Here is a 17,525-nt window from a genome sequence, read left to right on the forward strand (position 1 = left end):
AATTGTGGTGTTTTGGAAGACCAACATATTTTGATACCCGCTCTGTCATTTACAGGTGTTTGTGGAATCACAACTTCCAAATTCCTGACAAAAGTATAGCCATTTTTTTTTCCTGTGTTGGCTGTGGGACTTACTAGACAGTCTCGGAGGCCTAACTAGAGTGATTCCAGACAGTCAGTGCGATATGGACAGTCTTAAAAATTAGTTTCAGAGACCAACTGAATTAAGCATTAAATTTTGGTCCGAGACAGTTACTAAATGCTTGGATCTCCCCTTCCCCTTAACCTCTTCTTCCCCGCTAGAATCAAGAGAGATCATTTACCACTCAATGCAAAGGTTACTGGACTTAAGTCTTACTTGTCCAAACATCTGGCATATTTACAGAAGACAAACAAAGGTAGCCTCAAARTAAAACAACAAGAAAACTGAAAAATGTAAGTAGAACCTTCAAAAATGGGAAGCAGTCTGTATTGCTGTGCTGGCTGCAACCCTGCCCTTCTCACTCCAACTCTTTTCTAAAAGGCAGAACAGGAAGGGGAAGGATGTTATGAGAATAACTAACATGTGTACTAGAAATACAGGAATTTAAGAACGATGCTATGGAATCTTTTATAAAAAAGTGGATTGCACTTCCTAATATCGCAACAACTTAGTGAAATTTGCAGAATGTGTTCACAGAGTGAAAGCTTAAACAAACAGCTACTTATTAATTCTAGCTTCACCATGAAAACATGAAGTAAGAGTAGGCCCATGTGTCAAACTGAAGCGAGTGACTGTAAACCTGCTTACTGATCCCCTTGTAGTTTGGCCCTGAGCTTTTGCTCTCAAAGTTTAATTTAGACTAGAATGACTTTCACAAGCAGCAGCTATTCCTGTCATGTCCAACCACGAATGCTGCTGTCTGCCCAAGCACAGAACACAAGGTTTCTTTCAAATTAGAATGATTTTGGTTTGGAAAAAGTATTTCTAACACTTCTACAATGTGTCCAGCTCATTACCTTTTGAAACATAAGCAGTAAGTTTTCAGAAGCCAAAAGGGCAAACATATTTCTAAAGTAAGGTGGGAAACATCACAGAGTCAATCCCTAGAGTCCCTATATTAACCTTATTAAAGAGGCTATTCTCAGAGTAGCAGARTTGCAGCTATTAAGAACAAAAGAAATCACATTATAACCGTTATAATTGAAAACAGAGCCYGAGGAAGCTCAAGTATATTAGTGCAAATGTAACTGTAATATGTATTTTTACTACTTTCATTTTCTGAACCACTTATCAGTTATTCAAGCGGCTCTTTCAAAATCAGATTACCACATTCCTTTGAACAGTAATACTCATTCACCATCTGCCTTGTAAGCATGTCAGACGGATTAGCTGCATGTTTCTACTGTTAGTATTTGACATCTAATGAAGTCTAATGATCACTACTCAGCTTTTTCAGGAAGAGATTTAAAGCTCCTTTTTATACCATCACTCTATGTGTATTTATAGAGATCATTTCAAAAAAGTGAAATCTAATTACCTCTCCTTAATTGACATCGTTTTGCTGGAATTATCAAGGACGTCCTCAGTTGCTTGCACTTTGTTCTCTTCAACAGAAAATATCTCACAGGGATTCTTATAAAATTTTCCTTCTAATTGCTCAGAGAGCTCCTGCAGCCTACAGGATCCTCCAGCTGCAGTTTGTGAAACTGTCCTCAATGCTGATGTGCTGGCGAGCTCAGCAGACTCAACGTGATCTGTCCATTCAAAGGAGAGGTGAGGAAATAACACAGTGCTATAACCAAACATATTTTTACACTGCTAGCTGTGAAGATGCAAATCTGGTTTTTAACCATTCAAATCACATGCTATCCTAACAGAAAACAACTTTCTGGCTGAGCTACAGTACAAAGATTGATCATTCAATGTTATCCACTGAAAAGACTGGCTGCTTTTGTCTGAAGTTCACATGAAACAGGGGGATCGTGCTCAATACAAACTTCCAAGCTTCATATAAAGCAGGCACAAACTCCTCCTCCTGTCATCACAGCAGTAAAATGAATGGATAGAAGGAAGAAAGGTGACCAAAAAGTAAGGGAAGAGAAGCAAATACAAAGCTAAGATGAGAAATGTAAAGCAGCTTAATGCCCAAGTAGCATGTTTGCAGAATATTTAACAATTTAATACAGTTTCTATTTTCTAAAAGGGTTTATTTATTTAAATATTTTTAAAGGCAGCAATAAAAATGCAGAAAAAAGTGCCTTGATGAAAGATAAACTCAATATTACAGCGTTATCCTTAAGGGAATACAAACTTCCTCCATTTTTCTTATGAAATTTTATGACAATACAGATCTCATGCACAACTGCTCCTATTTTATCCCTACCTCTGCCTCCTCACAATCACAGAAGTTTAATTTGATAGAATACACACAGCTTTGGAGGAATACAGACTGATCTGTATCTTCCCCCTGCTGCTCTTCTGAGACAACTTAACCTCAACATAAATTAATTACAGAGAACAACATCAAAAGTGTCTCTAACACCACAGAGTAGTCTGGTCCTGTATCCTGACATAATGAAGCAGAAACCAGCACCAAACTCAACAGAATGTAAGGCTTTGTTAGCTTAGAACTAAGTTAGAACTTAGTTTATTAGTTAGAACGTAGTTATTGCACAGTAACTAGGATTACTTCTAGAGCACTTTAAATAAAAGTGTCTGAGTTTAATCTAAATTTGAATATGCTGTGGGTATAGGAAAAAACTGCTTTAACAGTGGTTTAAATTTTGTCATGACACTGAAGAAAAAACAGTGTCTGCCAAAAACTATTTGCAAATTTGAAGATTCTGCATATCTATCTCTACCTATAAACAGCATTAAAGCAAGAGTAATCAGTCTTGATAACACTTGAAACCCCAAGGTGTGTGAAACCARGAAGATCACTCTGCTGGTGGCTAAAAACCCTAAGAGTAGATCTGCCTAACTTTGCAAAGTCTTCCTTTCCCTAACACTCTTCTTCCCAGTCCAACTTTTCTTCAAAAGAATATTCTTCTTTGACGTCCCACTTACCCTGCATGCTAGTATCAAATTCCTTCTGCTCCAGAGACTGGAACAGCGCTTGTGGATTAAACAGTTCCATACTGCCCTTCCTCAGGAAGCTGTAGGCTGTCTCTTTATGGTAGTCCCCCACTTTTTCAGGAACAGGATGTGTGGTTTCCTCCTCAAAGGAGCTGTACTTTGTCATTTCATTAGCTTCACGTGCCAGCAACCTCTTTCTCTCTTCCTCGGGCTTCTTCGACGCTCTTTTGCTTTCCAGGCCTTCCCCGGAGGGCTGCCACAGCTCCGCCCTGGGCGCGCGCTTCCCGGGCACGTCCGTGCTTTCCGCCGCGGGCTGGAAGGGCGGCTCCGCTCTGGGGGCGCCGCTCCCCTCGCTCGGCGGCTTCGCGTGCGGCTCCGCGGCGTAGAGCGGCGCGGCGGCCGGGGCCATCGTGGAAACGCACGTGACGACGGCGGCGGGCAGCGGCGCAAGCGTCCCGCCCTCGCTCTGCACCTGTGGACAGCAGCAGCCTGAGCGATTCCGACAGCAACAGTTGATCCAGACTGCTGTCTGTCACACAAGGCCTTCGGGACAAGGGATGTGCTCCTACCCGAGAAGTGCTCTGCGAACACGCACCAGAAGCAGCTGAGGGCATCAGCAACAACCCCCTAATTCGGTGGGGGACTGAATAGTTGCACCCAAGGAAGAAGCAACCGCACGGGGACAGGGGCACCTTTAGTGACAGAGGTTGTGTGTGCAGCAGGACCTCCAACCCCGTGCCAAACCCTGGGAAAAGCCTTACACTGAGAGGGCAGGGCACAGGAGTTGGTTTGGGTTGCAGTGCAGGGTGACAGGCCGTGTGGCCGGGCTAATCAACTCCGCAGGGCTCATTAGCTCTGGCCACGGAGCTTCCAGCTCGGGAGCCAGCTCGGCAGCACCACGGAGAAGCTCTGCTCTGTGGCACGGTGCCTGGGCAAGGCCTTCCTGACAGTGTGGTCAGATAAATCACCTGCACACAGGACTGTCGAGCTTTCCAAATATCAAACATTTGCTGCCTCATGCATCTCTGAGCAACACRCAGTATTTAAATTTTTAGTAGTATAAACAAAAAATCAAATTTGATTGGCTGGCTTCTATTGGAGATCAATCATTTTTACTCTTCTAACAAAATAATCCATTATTTTCCCYGAAATATAGAAGAAATAAAAGGAATGCTGTGTAAGGGACTGCCAAGCATGCCTTCGTATTCAGATTGTTTCTTGTTTTTATGGCACTGCAGGGCTARTGAACAGCATGCAAGAGCAACAAACAACTCAAAATTTTGCTCCCAGACGTAGAAGCAAATCAACTGTAAACCCAAGGTGCACATGCAAATTCCACGAAACACAAACACAACAGTTTCATGTTAAACAAAACTACTGCACTAGCTCAAAGGTTCCAGAGGAAGATAAAGAAAATAGTTACCAGTTTACTCTTGTTCCATCGCATCTAGCGGAATTAGAGATGTAGAGGAGATCAGTAAGGGCATTTCAGCTTTATTAATAACTATTGACATTGACAATTATTCATGTTGGTAACACCCCCTGAGCGATCCACTTTGCTAACTTTTTCCTTTGTTTCTGCACAGAAAACCTTTACCTAAGTCCCAAGACTCCCAAGGCAGGTTTCACTGTGCAAAGGCTTTTTGTGAACACAAATCCCCCCCTTCTACCCTGTTCAGAGGCTGCTCTCTGGCTAGCTCAGGGAGAAGCAGCAGCTCATGCTTCCTCTCTGTTWTCTTGCTGGAAGTGCAAGTTTATCCAGCAAAAGCCTGACAGACTCAATGTGTCTATCACTGGCTTCTCTCCCATCTGCTTCTGCACATTTCTATTGATCGTTTTCCTGGCCCGAAAACAAACCAGTGGCCCAATCATTATGGAGTCCAGGCTACAAGAGCAGATGGCAGGTGGAAAACGAATGGAAATGAAATTCTTGAAGCCTTTTTAGGATAAAGATCTCTAAAATTTACTACTACTCCAGCGTTATGGTCTGGGAAATTAAGAAGAATTACATAGCTGTGCATCTTTGCATCAATATCAAAGAAATCCTGCATTCTTACACATGCTGTTAGTGTATGGAAAATGTATCATCATGAATGGAGCATGTGGTAGGAGAAGGGYTGGAGCTTCCTAATGTTCTGACCCAACACCTTGAAACAGAACATGAACTGGAATTGCGTTTCACTATTAATTTCCCTCTCAAATCTGCAATACCAAGGGATGAATGTTCCTGCTGTTGTAAGCGTCAGCTTTTCAAGACCACTGCTTGCCCATTTTGTGCTTGAACTGCACTAAGAAGGCACTTCTCTGCTCTTCCAATAACAGGAAAGAGTACAGAATGGCAAAGGAAGACCAACTCCACTGTACAACCTAAATAATTTCAACTGTGAATTGAACACAAGAAATTCTGCTTTTGAAAGAGTGGTTTTCATGGCCTYTTCTGGAAGGGGGTGAGACAATAAGGTCCTGATTAATTACAGAAATATACAATACTTTCAGGAAACTATCATAATGAGGCACACGGCAAAGCTCCAAAATTCCCCCAAAATATATATAATCACAGTGTCTGTCACAGTTTTTATCCTTTTGGTTAGAAAATTTAATTTAGAAGTCATGAAACAGTCCACAGGAAGTAACAGGCACTATGAAAGGTACATCAGGAAGACAATATAACCTTAAACTACTTAAAAAGGTAGAGGATGTTGTTCCTCAATGTCAGAAGACAACTTCCTGACAAGCTTTACCCTCTGAGTCTCATGACCCCAGTATGTAGCTCAGGCAAACGAAGGACCATCTGGGACGGGCTTTTACRCTGAACATATTTTCTCCATTTGAAAGAAAATAAACAAAGCAGATCTAAGATTTCACGAACCTGTTCAACTTCTCCAAGGGTGACGGGCTGAGTCTGGTAACGAGCATTCATTCTCCTGTGCCTAATGTCTCCTCGGCTCCTGGTGGAGATGGCCCTGGACACTGGTTGAGACAGTTTGTTAAACAAAGCCATCTTTTCTGCCAAACTTAAGGTGGAAGAGTCTGGTTCCTCAGACTGATCTTGACCCATTGCCTCTTTGGCTGCTCTTATCTCTTCTTTAGCTAAAATTTTTTGGTGTGCTGATGCCTGCAGGCTGGAGAAACAGAACTGGAAATGAGTTTTCATTTTAAAAAACAAAAAAAAAACTCATAATAGCTTCTTTAATTTCAACTTGATAGAGGCAGAAGAACTGCGCATGAAGCATAATGATAGCCAACGTAATATAGCAGCTTAAGTGGTTATGCAGTGGTTCAACATTGGCATGATGAATTCTAATTCAACGGCTGAAGATTTAAAGCAAGTTAAWTTTTCATTCATAAATTCATCTGATCAGGATACATCACTTTTTTGAAAGGGGAACTCAAAATTGAAGACAAACCTTTCAGATCAATCACTTGATGCAGAACACAGAGCTACAGAGACATGTTCAAGATGCCTTCTGTAGAGCCAACACTTTTGCTACAGTGCAATTTACATAAAATTCAGATTATTAGAAATAATTTGTGGAGCAAATACAGTAAGAACAATGAAAGAYAGATTTATATTCCAAGTTAGCACTGCTTTTAAGTTAGCATAAGTTGTAATTCCCCTTATAATTTAAAATGGAACAGAATTCAGGGTCACTTGAGTTACTTGGGTTGAGTTTGGTAACTCAAAAACAACAAATAAACAATTGAAATACATTGCACTCATTTTGAAGGTAGTTTGACCAATGCTGAAGGCAGACACATTCATTCATAAAGCTGTAACTGCATTTGTCTCTACAAAGGTATATTTTATTCAACTCTAGCTAAATTCAGCCACATTTCTAGAATTTGCATTCTTTTCTTTTTCCTGACATGCTCTTTGCTAAAATCTGCTCTCGTTCAGGACAAGGAACGGTATTCTGTGTTTTTACCTATAGGTGGTGCAATTTCTTATCTTTCCTTTAATTTTTGCAAGCTAAAAAAATATGTAGAGACAGACAAAGAGGATAAATACTGCTTGTGAAATGAAGCACCCAATTTTGGTGTTTTCATGTCAAGATGACATTATTTAAAAAAAAAAATATCCCAGAGCAAAGAGGGTTTCTGCTAGGGTTGCTCGCATGCAAGCTCACGTCTTTCACATAGAAGAACATGAGCTAGAAGAGTGAAGTGTGGTTAGAAACGTCCTAAATCGGATGCTCRACAACAAAAAGCTGTAATGATTTATCATGCAGACATCAATGAAGTTGACAAATAACGTTTTAAATGTTCTTGAAACGAGTATCAACTCGACACATTGAAAGAGGCATTCAAGGTTGTAAAGACGCATCTGCTACCGAGGCATCTTGTGCTCCACGGAACATGCACGTTTATCCCGCCCAGTACCTGGTAGGTTGTACAGTGCTCTTAACTACAGTGGGACTAGGTACTCTGGTCACTACTGTGTGGGTATTCACAGAACGTGAAGCAGGGGTAGTTTCACTTTAAAGAATTGCCAAGGGAGGGAAAATTCACAGGGAGAGAGAAGAAAAAAGCATTAAGAAAAGCAATACATTAAGGGTTAACTACAGAAAAGACCAAAAACAAAACAAAAAAGCAATGACTTATAATTAACTGAGTTATCTGCTGTGAACTTGGCAAAATAACTTAAAATACTTTGAAAGAACTTAAAATCTAGAGGAGCAAACGGGTCATCGCTTAAGGTTGCTTGTTATCCACAACATAAACCACCATTTAGCAAATGAGTAGGCGAACATGCTTGTTTTATTTTCCCTAACTATTATTTACTTGTATATTTTTTTCCCCTCACAGAAAAATACTGATACATGAGCAGAGTAGAAGAAATGAATTATCCAAAGTTTGCTTGAGACCTCAGAGTTTAAAAGGTTTTTCTTCAGTACAAATGTTCCACAACAAGTTATACTGATTTTCTCAATGTAAAATATCTTTTTTCCTTGAGATAGAAGTCTGTATTAYAATTAATCCCTTTTCCTAACTACAGCTCCACAAACTTCCTGCCAGACAACGTATCCTTCACTGATGCTTTTACTTCTGGAAAGGAATTTCAATACAGCTTCTCCTGTGGTTCTAGAGGAAGGCAGGCCTTAAGAATAAACTTTCTTGATACAAAGTGGTAAATACTACATATAAATCAACAAAACATCAGTTTATTCCCATATTTAAAAGCAGGAATCGTAGCTGGAGCACAAAGAAGACTTACGTAGCTGCAATGACCACTTCCTCACTGGTAATTGGTTGTGTGTGTGATCTGTCCTGCAAACGCCGCAGCCTTCTCTCTACTGCTGAACTCCTTGTAGGTGGTTTAGGAATATTTTTTGCATCAAATGATTTTTCCATTTCCTAAGAGCACATATGTCATAATTAAAACCCTGGAAGAAGAGTTACTAAAACAGTATTTTTTTTCAGCTTTCTTGCTGCTTTCTTGGATGCAAAATATCAAATTTCCTGAATGTCCACCTCTGAATTAGAAGCAGGATATAATTGCACGGTAAGTACCATGGAGTTAAAAATAGTTACCCATCTAAGCTGAACGAATCATATTCTCAAAAAACTTCTTTAAAGCAACAGGTCTACTGCCTTGACGGGAGAGATGAAGTTAAGTAACCTGGACTTGACTAACTTCATTAATCTTCATTCTGATGTGCTTAGGGCTCCTCAGCCTTTCGTTTATGAAATGTTTAACCAACTCTTCCAGTAAGGAAAACTTACTCTAAAAAGCAGCCTCTTTGCAGCTACGCTAAGCTTGGCTCGGTCATCCATTTTTTCTTCATCTTCAAAGATGGGAGGGAAAGAAAAAAATAAAAAGAGGTTGAATGATATAAATCAAGGTCATGTTAGGATTTTATAAATTGCAATTTCTGGACTCCTCAAAAAGACAAAAAAAAAAATTTACTATGAGCAGAAGCATCACCAGCAAACAGATTGACTGTAATACCCCTTTTCCTGACAGAAATATCACCCTCGAAAACATGTAAACTTTTCTCCAATGCAATACAAGTAAGTGCAAATAAAATTCCTGACAAGATTCAAGAATAAAAGACTTTCTTTTCTAGACAGTTGTGTGTCTTCAGGTATCTAAACAACCTTTTATGAATAATCAGCAAATTTCTTATACTGGTCTATGATACCACATGGACTAAGAAAATATTTTTAGTCTGAAAGACCAACTACTAGCCCAAGGTGTAACAACCATCCTGCTGAATATAACATTTATTTTCCACCATTTGAACAGACAAGATAGTCTCTCCTCAGAGTTGGTTATGCTGCTTATCAGCTGRTTTCCTTGTTTTTCAAAGGCTCTGCTGGTATGCTCAGCAGCTGAAAGCAGCATCCCCTCAGTTTAAGAACCAGCATCTCAAAGCTGTGGAGATCAGCTTTCAAATAGCACAAGGCATAAAAGTCTAAATTTAGCTGCTCACGAAATTAGCTGCTTAATTTGTGCCAGACTTGCCACGAGTGAAAAGAAGAAAAGAAGCAAAATGGTGGAATAATTTCTAGAATTTAATAGGCAGTACCCTGCAACTTACTCAGCTAGAAAGCACTTGGCCAGTATCAGCCTTCCATTATAGTAAAGACTTTTTAACCATTTGTCTTGGATTAAAAAGTGTATTTTAGCATCAAATTAGCTCATCAACAGTCTAAATTAGATAAAAAATACATGCTAATGGCTATCAATTTTCCCCTGCCTTTTCTTCCCCAAGTAGTGAGGAAATGACAACAGAATTAGGCAGAATTTGAATTTAAGACTGTAAGAAGCATAGAACATGTACTTTAAACATCATAGGTATTGAGACCCGTTTTCCAGTGAACTTTGTTTGCGTAAGCGAACATTTCTCCAATAAAAACTGCAAATTCACTCCCATTTCTTCCTTAACAAGCAGTGTGGCAACGTACCGTCAGCACTTGGCATTTCCACACTCAAAAGTGACCTAGTGAAAAATTATAAAAAAAAAAAAAAAAAAAGTTAGTTGGAAATAAGACAGCAAGAGAGAGATTCAAATTGCATCTGAAATATCAAGACCTCAAAATTCTTAAGAACAGGAAAAAAGTCTATATTTCAGGTTTCAACAGTTTCTACTTATGACATCATTTAATAAAGCAGAAAGGCAAGCAATTGCAGCCAAACTTAAATAAAGGAAAATGATTTCCAGGTCACCTTGCAGAAGATAAGTCTAAGATTTGCTGCCAGCTCTTTTAAAATAAAATGTGTTATTTCAGTTGTTTACAGAAAATATAAGTGATAAAGCAGAATAAGTAGAAAGGAATCTTTTATATCAAAAGAGACAAAAGTATTAATGATCAGAAAGAACCAAAACAGCTATAATAGTTTACGATGATTTATTGTTTACCACTTTTCCTTACAGGGGGAGGTGTGGAGTGGGGGCATTAACAACAAATTGACTACTTTTTTTTTCACTAAAAAGCTGCACACCCAAGTTAATTGGAATTTAAGTCTAAAAATAATTATATTTTTAGAAAGTGAAAGAGTAACCTTGTGAAGTGCTTTAGTTATCAAGTGATAAAATTATTTTTTACAACCTTATTCATGTTTACCTGCCCCAGAAAGCTACGCAGAGCTACATACATGCCTACCTATCTGTCTCCTTTCGTTCTGCTGATGTTATAGGCTGAGTTTTAAATCTCTCAGAAGTCTTTCTATTTTCACCAGGAGTGAAATAGCGCCTCGGCCTTCGTGGCCCTCTTTCCCGGTCAGCGTTGGCAGACAAAGCGCTACCTGACGTTGACATCTCAAACCGAGACTCTCTTTTAAACCACACGAGAGAAATGGCATAGGAAAGAAAAATAGAAGAGAGGTAAAGCACAGGGGTAAGCATCTCGACAGTTCACTACAGACCACTCGGCATGCTCCTCCGGCACCATGCACAGACGTGGCCATTCCAGCTACCCCGCGCCGCGACTTGCGCCAGCAAGCGGAAGCGCAAAGCGGGACTCAAACCGGCTCAGCCTCCCCAACACACTGGTGAGAGCTAAGCTGTGTGCTTAGGTGCTGAACACAACTGACGTGGAGTGCGTGTCATTTCGCTAGGGGCGTGCACGTGTCACACAAAAACGTTTGAAATGTCACCTACAGATCCGTTTTCTTGTTGGCATTAGCAGTCTCCAGGAAGACATTACGGAGCTGGGCAACAGAGACCTTTGTGTCAACCATGCCAATCTCACCATTTGGTGCACCCGCTTCCGCGCTCTGAAACTCTGCCTCCTTCCTCGTGCCAAATTCCTTAGCTTTGAAAGCCTCAAGCTTAGCAGGCACAGTATAGTCAGACATGGAGCGAGTGAGGACTTTGTGCTTTGCTGTGGACACTTTCCGGGCGGGACCTTTCGCCGTGGCGGCCTGCGACACAGCGCCGCTCTGAATGTACATGACCGCTTCGCTCCGTTCTCTGTTCTCAGGGGTCTTGAGCTGCTGCTCAGGAACCTGCCTCTTAAGGCACTCGAGCTCTCTCTGACCTTCCGAGCTACCCTTTGGCTTGCTTGTGAAAGGGGAGCTCCCCATGGGGAGATCTAAATCTCCTCCAAAGAGGCCTTCCTGGCTCTTCCCTTGCTTGCGGATCTCAGATGGCAAAATCGGTCTTCTGCCTTTGGAGGCCTGTTCGCCCTCCAAGAAGGTTTCTTCCTCGGGCCTCGCTCCGTGGTCTCGGGCCTCCCTCTTTTCGCTCTGTGGCGCGGTGGCTGCCGGGGATTTCGTCAGGAGGCCGGCAGGGTCTGGCAGGAGCAGGCTGCTAACAGAGATGTGCTCTGTTTCTTCGGTTGCCATCAGCTGAGCTGTGTGGGCCACGCCAGCGGGCTGAATATAGCCATGGATCGGTTGGCGGACTGAACCCAGGGGCTGGTTTACGGCCCTATCAAAGGTAGATGTTTCTGTCTGAAGAGGCAGGTAGTGGGCTGGCAYGGGATGGGCTTTTCTCTGAGACACTGTGTCTGAGACAAGTTCAGGGCTTCCACGAGCACTTTCCTCTTTCACCAGTTTCTCTCTAACTTTTACTCTTTAAGAAAGAAAAAGGATTAAAGCTGTGAACAGCAATACCCAATTTGGGGAGGCACACAGACACCTATTGTGGGTACAGACAGCAAAATCATATTAAAAGAAAAAGCAATCAGTAAACAAAAGAAAAGCAATATTCTGATGCAAGCCCTTCCCCCTCCCCGCTCCCACTCTCCCAAACCTCAGAAGTAAGGTTGCTCAGACACATTTAAGTGATTCACAGGCCCCTGGGCATGCACGGACTCCTGTGAAGCTGGGGAAATGCACAGCACCCTGTTAGGTCACAGCTGGGTGTCAGACAGCACAGACCCACAGTCTCGAACAACAACAACAAAAAAACTAAATGAAAACATCTGCTTTTAGTAAGGTGTAGGGCAATGACAGTTCATGATCATGATTAAAATTCTGAGGGTCTCAGAATCAGGCAGATTACAGCATCTCAGTGTTTGAGGGAAGGAGATAGAAGGGGATTAGAAAACATTTTGGTATCTCCACCCAGCTCTTCAAGYGTTTTTTATTTTTTAATTTTTTAATTTCTTTTTTTTCTATAGAGATTTTGACTTGTTTTACCTGATACATACTCACACACACACAAACACACACACAAATCTAAAATGTCATCTGCAGTGTAACCTATTTTATTTTATGTAAGTGAGGAAGAAGGCTGGATGTGCAAACCTTAAAGCTTCTGAGTGAAACTATGGGGCGGCTGCTGCTGTTGGGGGGGCTCACGGGGAAAAAGATGTTCTGTTTTCAATGTTTCCCTACGTTCTAACATGCAAAACTTACAGAAATGTTGAAAGAAAAGCTACTTTACTTCAGTATATTTTCTAGAAATCCCTCTGAACCTGTCTAACACTCATGCAAAATACMGACCCCTACCCCACCTTTACATACCCTACTAGCAGAGTCAAGCACATGCACCTGGGAGCAGCCTTTGGTCTATAATTAGACCTGCACTTAAGCTCTCTAGCATGACTTTAAAGCCACGTGAAGTGTTCAGACAGCTTACAGGGCAAACGTTTGCAAATATCGCAATACATAACATTAAAAATGAAATCCCTTTACTTCCTCCCCTCCCAAACGGGAATCAAAACCAGTTTTTAACACTGAGAAAAAGGGCAGAAACTCAAACACAAAACTAGCTTTTCAGTGGAAAACAAGTAATTCATCTCAAAGCATGTGTAATTCTAGGCTTGCTGCCAACAGAGTTTAAGCTTATATTATTTAAAAAAAAAAAAAGATTTAGCAAAAGGGTGAATGAATGTCTAAAGGGATAATTCAGCATATCCAGAGTTATCTGAAACCACCCTTTCTAATACGAGGTGTTTCTCATCTCTGAGGATTGCTGCGCTTATCTGGGAAACTTCTCAGCGTTACAGGCCCAGAGGAAGGCACTCAGAATGAAAAGGTGATGCTTTAAGTGCTATATGGGTGTCACGGTGGGTTCACACTGCTGTGCAGAGCCCTCCCTGCAGCCCTGCTCCATGGGCTAAGTGTTCGTGTCAGCAAACTGGGAACGCGCAGCCGCTTCCAGCTCTGCTCAACACCCTGCTTGAGCTTGCAGGTTACATCTTTACTTCTCTTGCACTGTCTGCTCTGGAACTCAAGGTGTTAATTACAGGCAAGGCAACGATATAACTGGCCGGTAGTATAGAAATCTGCTCATTTGCAGAGTGCAAGGTGAGAAGAAGCTGCAGAAATTAGTCAAAACCAGTACAGTAACCGAGAGAAAAAAATGTTAGAGGCATTTGTACTTCTCCACCAAAAGAACAGTTATAAGTCACAATAAACAGATACTGTGGGAAAGTTTAAACAGTTGTTTAGCCACCAGAACCAATACTTTCTAACTCACTGCTGTTAAAGGAAAATAAGAGACGAAGTGTTAAAGGACGTGAGGGAGGAGGGGAAGACAGGGCAGGCGTGTAGTCCGTTAGCCACACAGCTATGCTTGGTGGTACCTGGAGGGCCAGCTGATAAGTGAAGGTGTGTCCCCTTCCGAATCTTTCTGAAGGAACCATTCAGGTTTTCCTTTCCCTGCACTACTACAGAAAACAGAACTTCAGGTGATGTCTGAGAAGATGTCAACACGTGCTCTGCTCCTTCCTCCCACTCCTCCACCCCACTCCTCCTCCTCCTTTTTTTTTTTTAAACTAGTTACAAAAAACTGTTTATGACCATAGAAGTACAGTATATTAACCAATTTACAAGGTGATGCACTCTGAAACAAAGTTCCGATTTATTTCCACAAATATCTAAGTGTTTTCCGGGTGTGACATATTTGGCAAAGGTTTTTACTAGGCGTACAGTGAGTGAAATGGCAAAAGACACATCCTGGAGCTGCTCTGTGGCCGCAGGGCGGCCCCAAGGGCACACATCTCCCCACCTCCACAGCAGAGCGTAGCCCTTGCAAACCTCTCTCTCCTTTGCAGCCTGCAAGAGCTGCCTGGGGCCCAAGCAGGGCCGCCGTACCAGATTAATGAAGTCAGGGATTCGGGTGGTGCCGTCGCTTCCCAAGTGCAGAGGGGCAGCTGGAAGCCCCCTCCCCAACACGCTCCGTGTCGMCGGATCACTGGGAAACCAGAAACTYGGGAAACGGCCAAAACACCCCCGACTCCACCAGGTTTTCCCAACGTTAACAAAGCAAACAAGCAAAGCCATAACAGCAAATTTTAAAGGCTCCATGGGAGCCACAGCACGCAGACTCCCCCTGCGTACTTCTCAAAAGCTGTTTCTGCTGCTCACCTCAATTCACAGTCCTTAGCAAAGCAGACGATGTCAAATACGTGTAGGCCCGCAAGGCCGGGCTGTCAGGACGCACTAGTGCTTGCRAACAAGCCGCGTGCGGGACGGGTTGCTCTCCCGTCCCTGTGGCAAGGTCGGTCGCCAACAGCTGCTCGCGCCACCACAGAGCTCCTCAGAATTGGGATCTAACACTCAAACTGTGCCCCACATCATTTGCTGCAATTATTCTGGGCTGGCTTTTGATCAGACCAGTTGAATAAGGCCACATAAAAGTCCCCAAGAACATTCCTAGGACAAACCTACTCGCAGAAAACACACTGCTCATTTTGAGACCTCTCTCTCAATTGTCACCTTCAGCAAATCACATTTTTTTACAAACAACGCCAACCAGCGGCTGCTAAAACAACTTTTGATTTTCCTTCCAAGCAGCCCCTGAAAGAATTCACCAAACAGGAGACAAAAACCTCTCACAGAAGCCAATCCAGTGGCTTAAACTGCTTTGAAGCAGGCCAACTTCCTTGTAGCCTCTTCAAGTGTTTCTGGCATGTTTGCAGCGGGCACAAGCAGCAGTTATTTGTACTTGACCATCCATCCTTTGGAGGGAGCAGGCAGAAGAATGCAAGCCACGCTTTGCCTTGGGAGTTAATCAGCCCCTTCAGCAGCAAAATGCAGGCAGGGTCAAATGAGATCTTCTCAGCACCTTTTTGGGTTTTTGTCTTCTCAGTGGTGGATAATAGGATTAATTATTGAATCTTCTTAGGACTGAAGGATTTCACGTGTATTCCAAAGCAAGCTGCGCTGTTTTCTTACTTGCATTTAGTGAATTTAAGCTGAGCAAAAACAGTTTTGCAGCATTTATAATGTGGATTTCAAAATGGCAGCCATCTGAAAAGCTGGGTTTAACCAGCGCTTTACTTGTGCAAAGTGCCTTACAGGACATTATCACATAGTAACTTTCAGCAGTAACTTTGGGCACGGAAATAGAAAATGGCGCCTTGGCCATTCAGAAACCATGACAAATGTTTCCAAGAAATCTTCTTAAATCTCTGAATATCCTACCCATGAGCACACCCTGCCACAGCAAGCTGTCTGGGATTAAAATAAGAACGGCCTTTTGGCAACCCGGCTCTTAAAACACCACTTAATTTCTACACAGGTATCTGGAACAAGAGACCAAATCCCCAGTTTAAGCTCTTGGCCGCTGTAAGGAGCTACATCACATCTTGGTGACTGCAGATGGTTTTCTTTAGAAGATATGAAAGACAGCAACTGTCTTTCAACTTGCAACTAAAGTTGCTTCAACTAAAGCAACTTGCTTTACCCAAATCCCAACCCAACTCTCATCCAGAAGGAATCTGACATTGGTAATGATGCAACTGGCGATTTATGGGATGCTGAGACCTCTGCTCGCTGCTTTTGCCCCAGTCTCTCATTTGTGAGCGTGGAGCTACTGCAGAGCAAGCAAAAATCACCACGCTGCAGGAAGGGTCAGAACTGAAGGTTTCGCCCCAGATAAATATATTCCTTCCTTAACAACTGCTCTTCAACCCAACTTTTGCAACATCTTCTATCATAAAAAAAGATATTACCATGTTCTGCAAAAAGGGAGATTTAAAAACGCGACGGGGAGCTCCTAGGGCGGGAGGTGACAGCCCCGCAGCAAGTTTCATGGCTCAGGGTGTCACAGCTTTCCCCTCACCACAGCAGCACTAGGTTTGCTAAACCAGAGACAGAAAACAAGACTATTTTTCTCGGCTCTAAATTTCAAAAGGCTGAAAATTTGGTCCCCTCCTTTACCCTATAAAACAAAGGAAATGACTCGCAAAACAGAGCATAAACTGCTCAAGTTCTTCCTTGCAGTTTGCTCCAATATCCCTTCCTATCTGGAACTGGATTAGTCAAGAGAGGTTTATCTGCAAATTGAGCATTTGAAGATAAGGTGTGATATTTTGTAGCATCTGAGGTGAAGCTGCTTCAGAGAATATGGACACATGCAATTCCAATGCAACTCTGTTCCCAGTTGTATGTGTGACCTTGAGATCAATATTTTTCTTATTGTAGTAGCAGAATTTTAAGCTTAAAAGATAAGTCAAAGATGTCAATATACTTTGGAATTACCATCTTCAATTTTCCTTAGGATGGTTTTCTTGAAAAGACAGCATTCCTTTAAAAGTTCTGCTTTACAGAGAAGAAAGCAGTGATAGCTAATGCATCCAAGGATCCATGTAAAAGAAGGTGACCGGGGTTATAAGACCTATGAATAACAGAAAGCTATGGCAAAATTATACAAAAGCTACCACCAGTGTTGTCTTACTCAATAAACCGAAACAAAACCGGTGGCTAAGGAAACTTCAGAAGTTACAGGCTCCGTAAATGGGTGATTTGATCAGTCTACCAGATTGCTAAACTGACTTGCAAGATTGTTTTCTCATTCAACATTTAAGGTGCGTTTCCATCATTTAATAAAGAAACTTGTAATTGTTTAATGACATTCAAATGAAAAAAAAACAAGTTTTGTAATTAGGATGGCAATGATAAAGAAACCAAGTCAAGGTATGTGGTTTCTGAACTCATCCTTTCTATGGTTATGAGCCAACTGTTCCGCTTGTGCTGCTTCACTTCAGTTGTTCAGAAACAGCCAGCACAAGGCTCAGCTGACAAGGAAGAGCTCACTGTGTTTTACCACTTTTATCTGCTACACGAA

General features: G+C 42.0%; 1 protein-coding gene across 1 annotated transcript in view; it reads right to left on the reverse strand.

The window, feature by feature from the left end:
* SVIL (supervillin) overlaps nucleotides 1–17,525 on the reverse strand; it is a 103,968-nt gene that overhangs the window by 32,754 nt on the left and 53,689 nt on the right. Inside the window, exons 7-16 of the mRNA XM_026048755.1 lie at nucleotides 14,038–14,118; nucleotides 11,163–12,077; nucleotides 10,666–10,836; nucleotides 9,967–10,001; nucleotides 8,782–8,843; nucleotides 8,273–8,412; nucleotides 7,438–7,533; nucleotides 5,927–6,179; nucleotides 3,049–3,529; nucleotides 1,520–1,736 (exon numbers count right to left, since the gene is read on the reverse strand). Coding sequence (XP_025904540.1) covers nucleotides 1,520–1,736; nucleotides 3,049–3,529; nucleotides 5,927–6,179; nucleotides 7,438–7,533; nucleotides 8,273–8,412; nucleotides 8,782–8,843; nucleotides 9,967–10,001; nucleotides 10,666–10,836; nucleotides 11,163–12,077; nucleotides 14,038–14,118 — 2,451 coding nt within the window. The remainder of the gene's footprint in view (nucleotides 1–1,519; nucleotides 1,737–3,048; nucleotides 3,530–5,926; nucleotides 6,180–7,437; nucleotides 7,534–8,272; nucleotides 8,413–8,781; nucleotides 8,844–9,966; nucleotides 10,002–10,665; nucleotides 10,837–11,162; nucleotides 12,078–14,037; nucleotides 14,119–17,525) is intronic.

This window comes from Nothoprocta perdicaria, unplaced genomic scaffold (assembly GCF_003342845.1).
Source record: "Nothoprocta perdicaria isolate Ctin4 unplaced genomic scaffold, notPer1 scaffold_57, whole genome shotgun sequence".
NCBI lineage: Eukaryota > Metazoa > Chordata > Aves > Tinamiformes > Tinamidae > Nothoprocta > Nothoprocta perdicaria.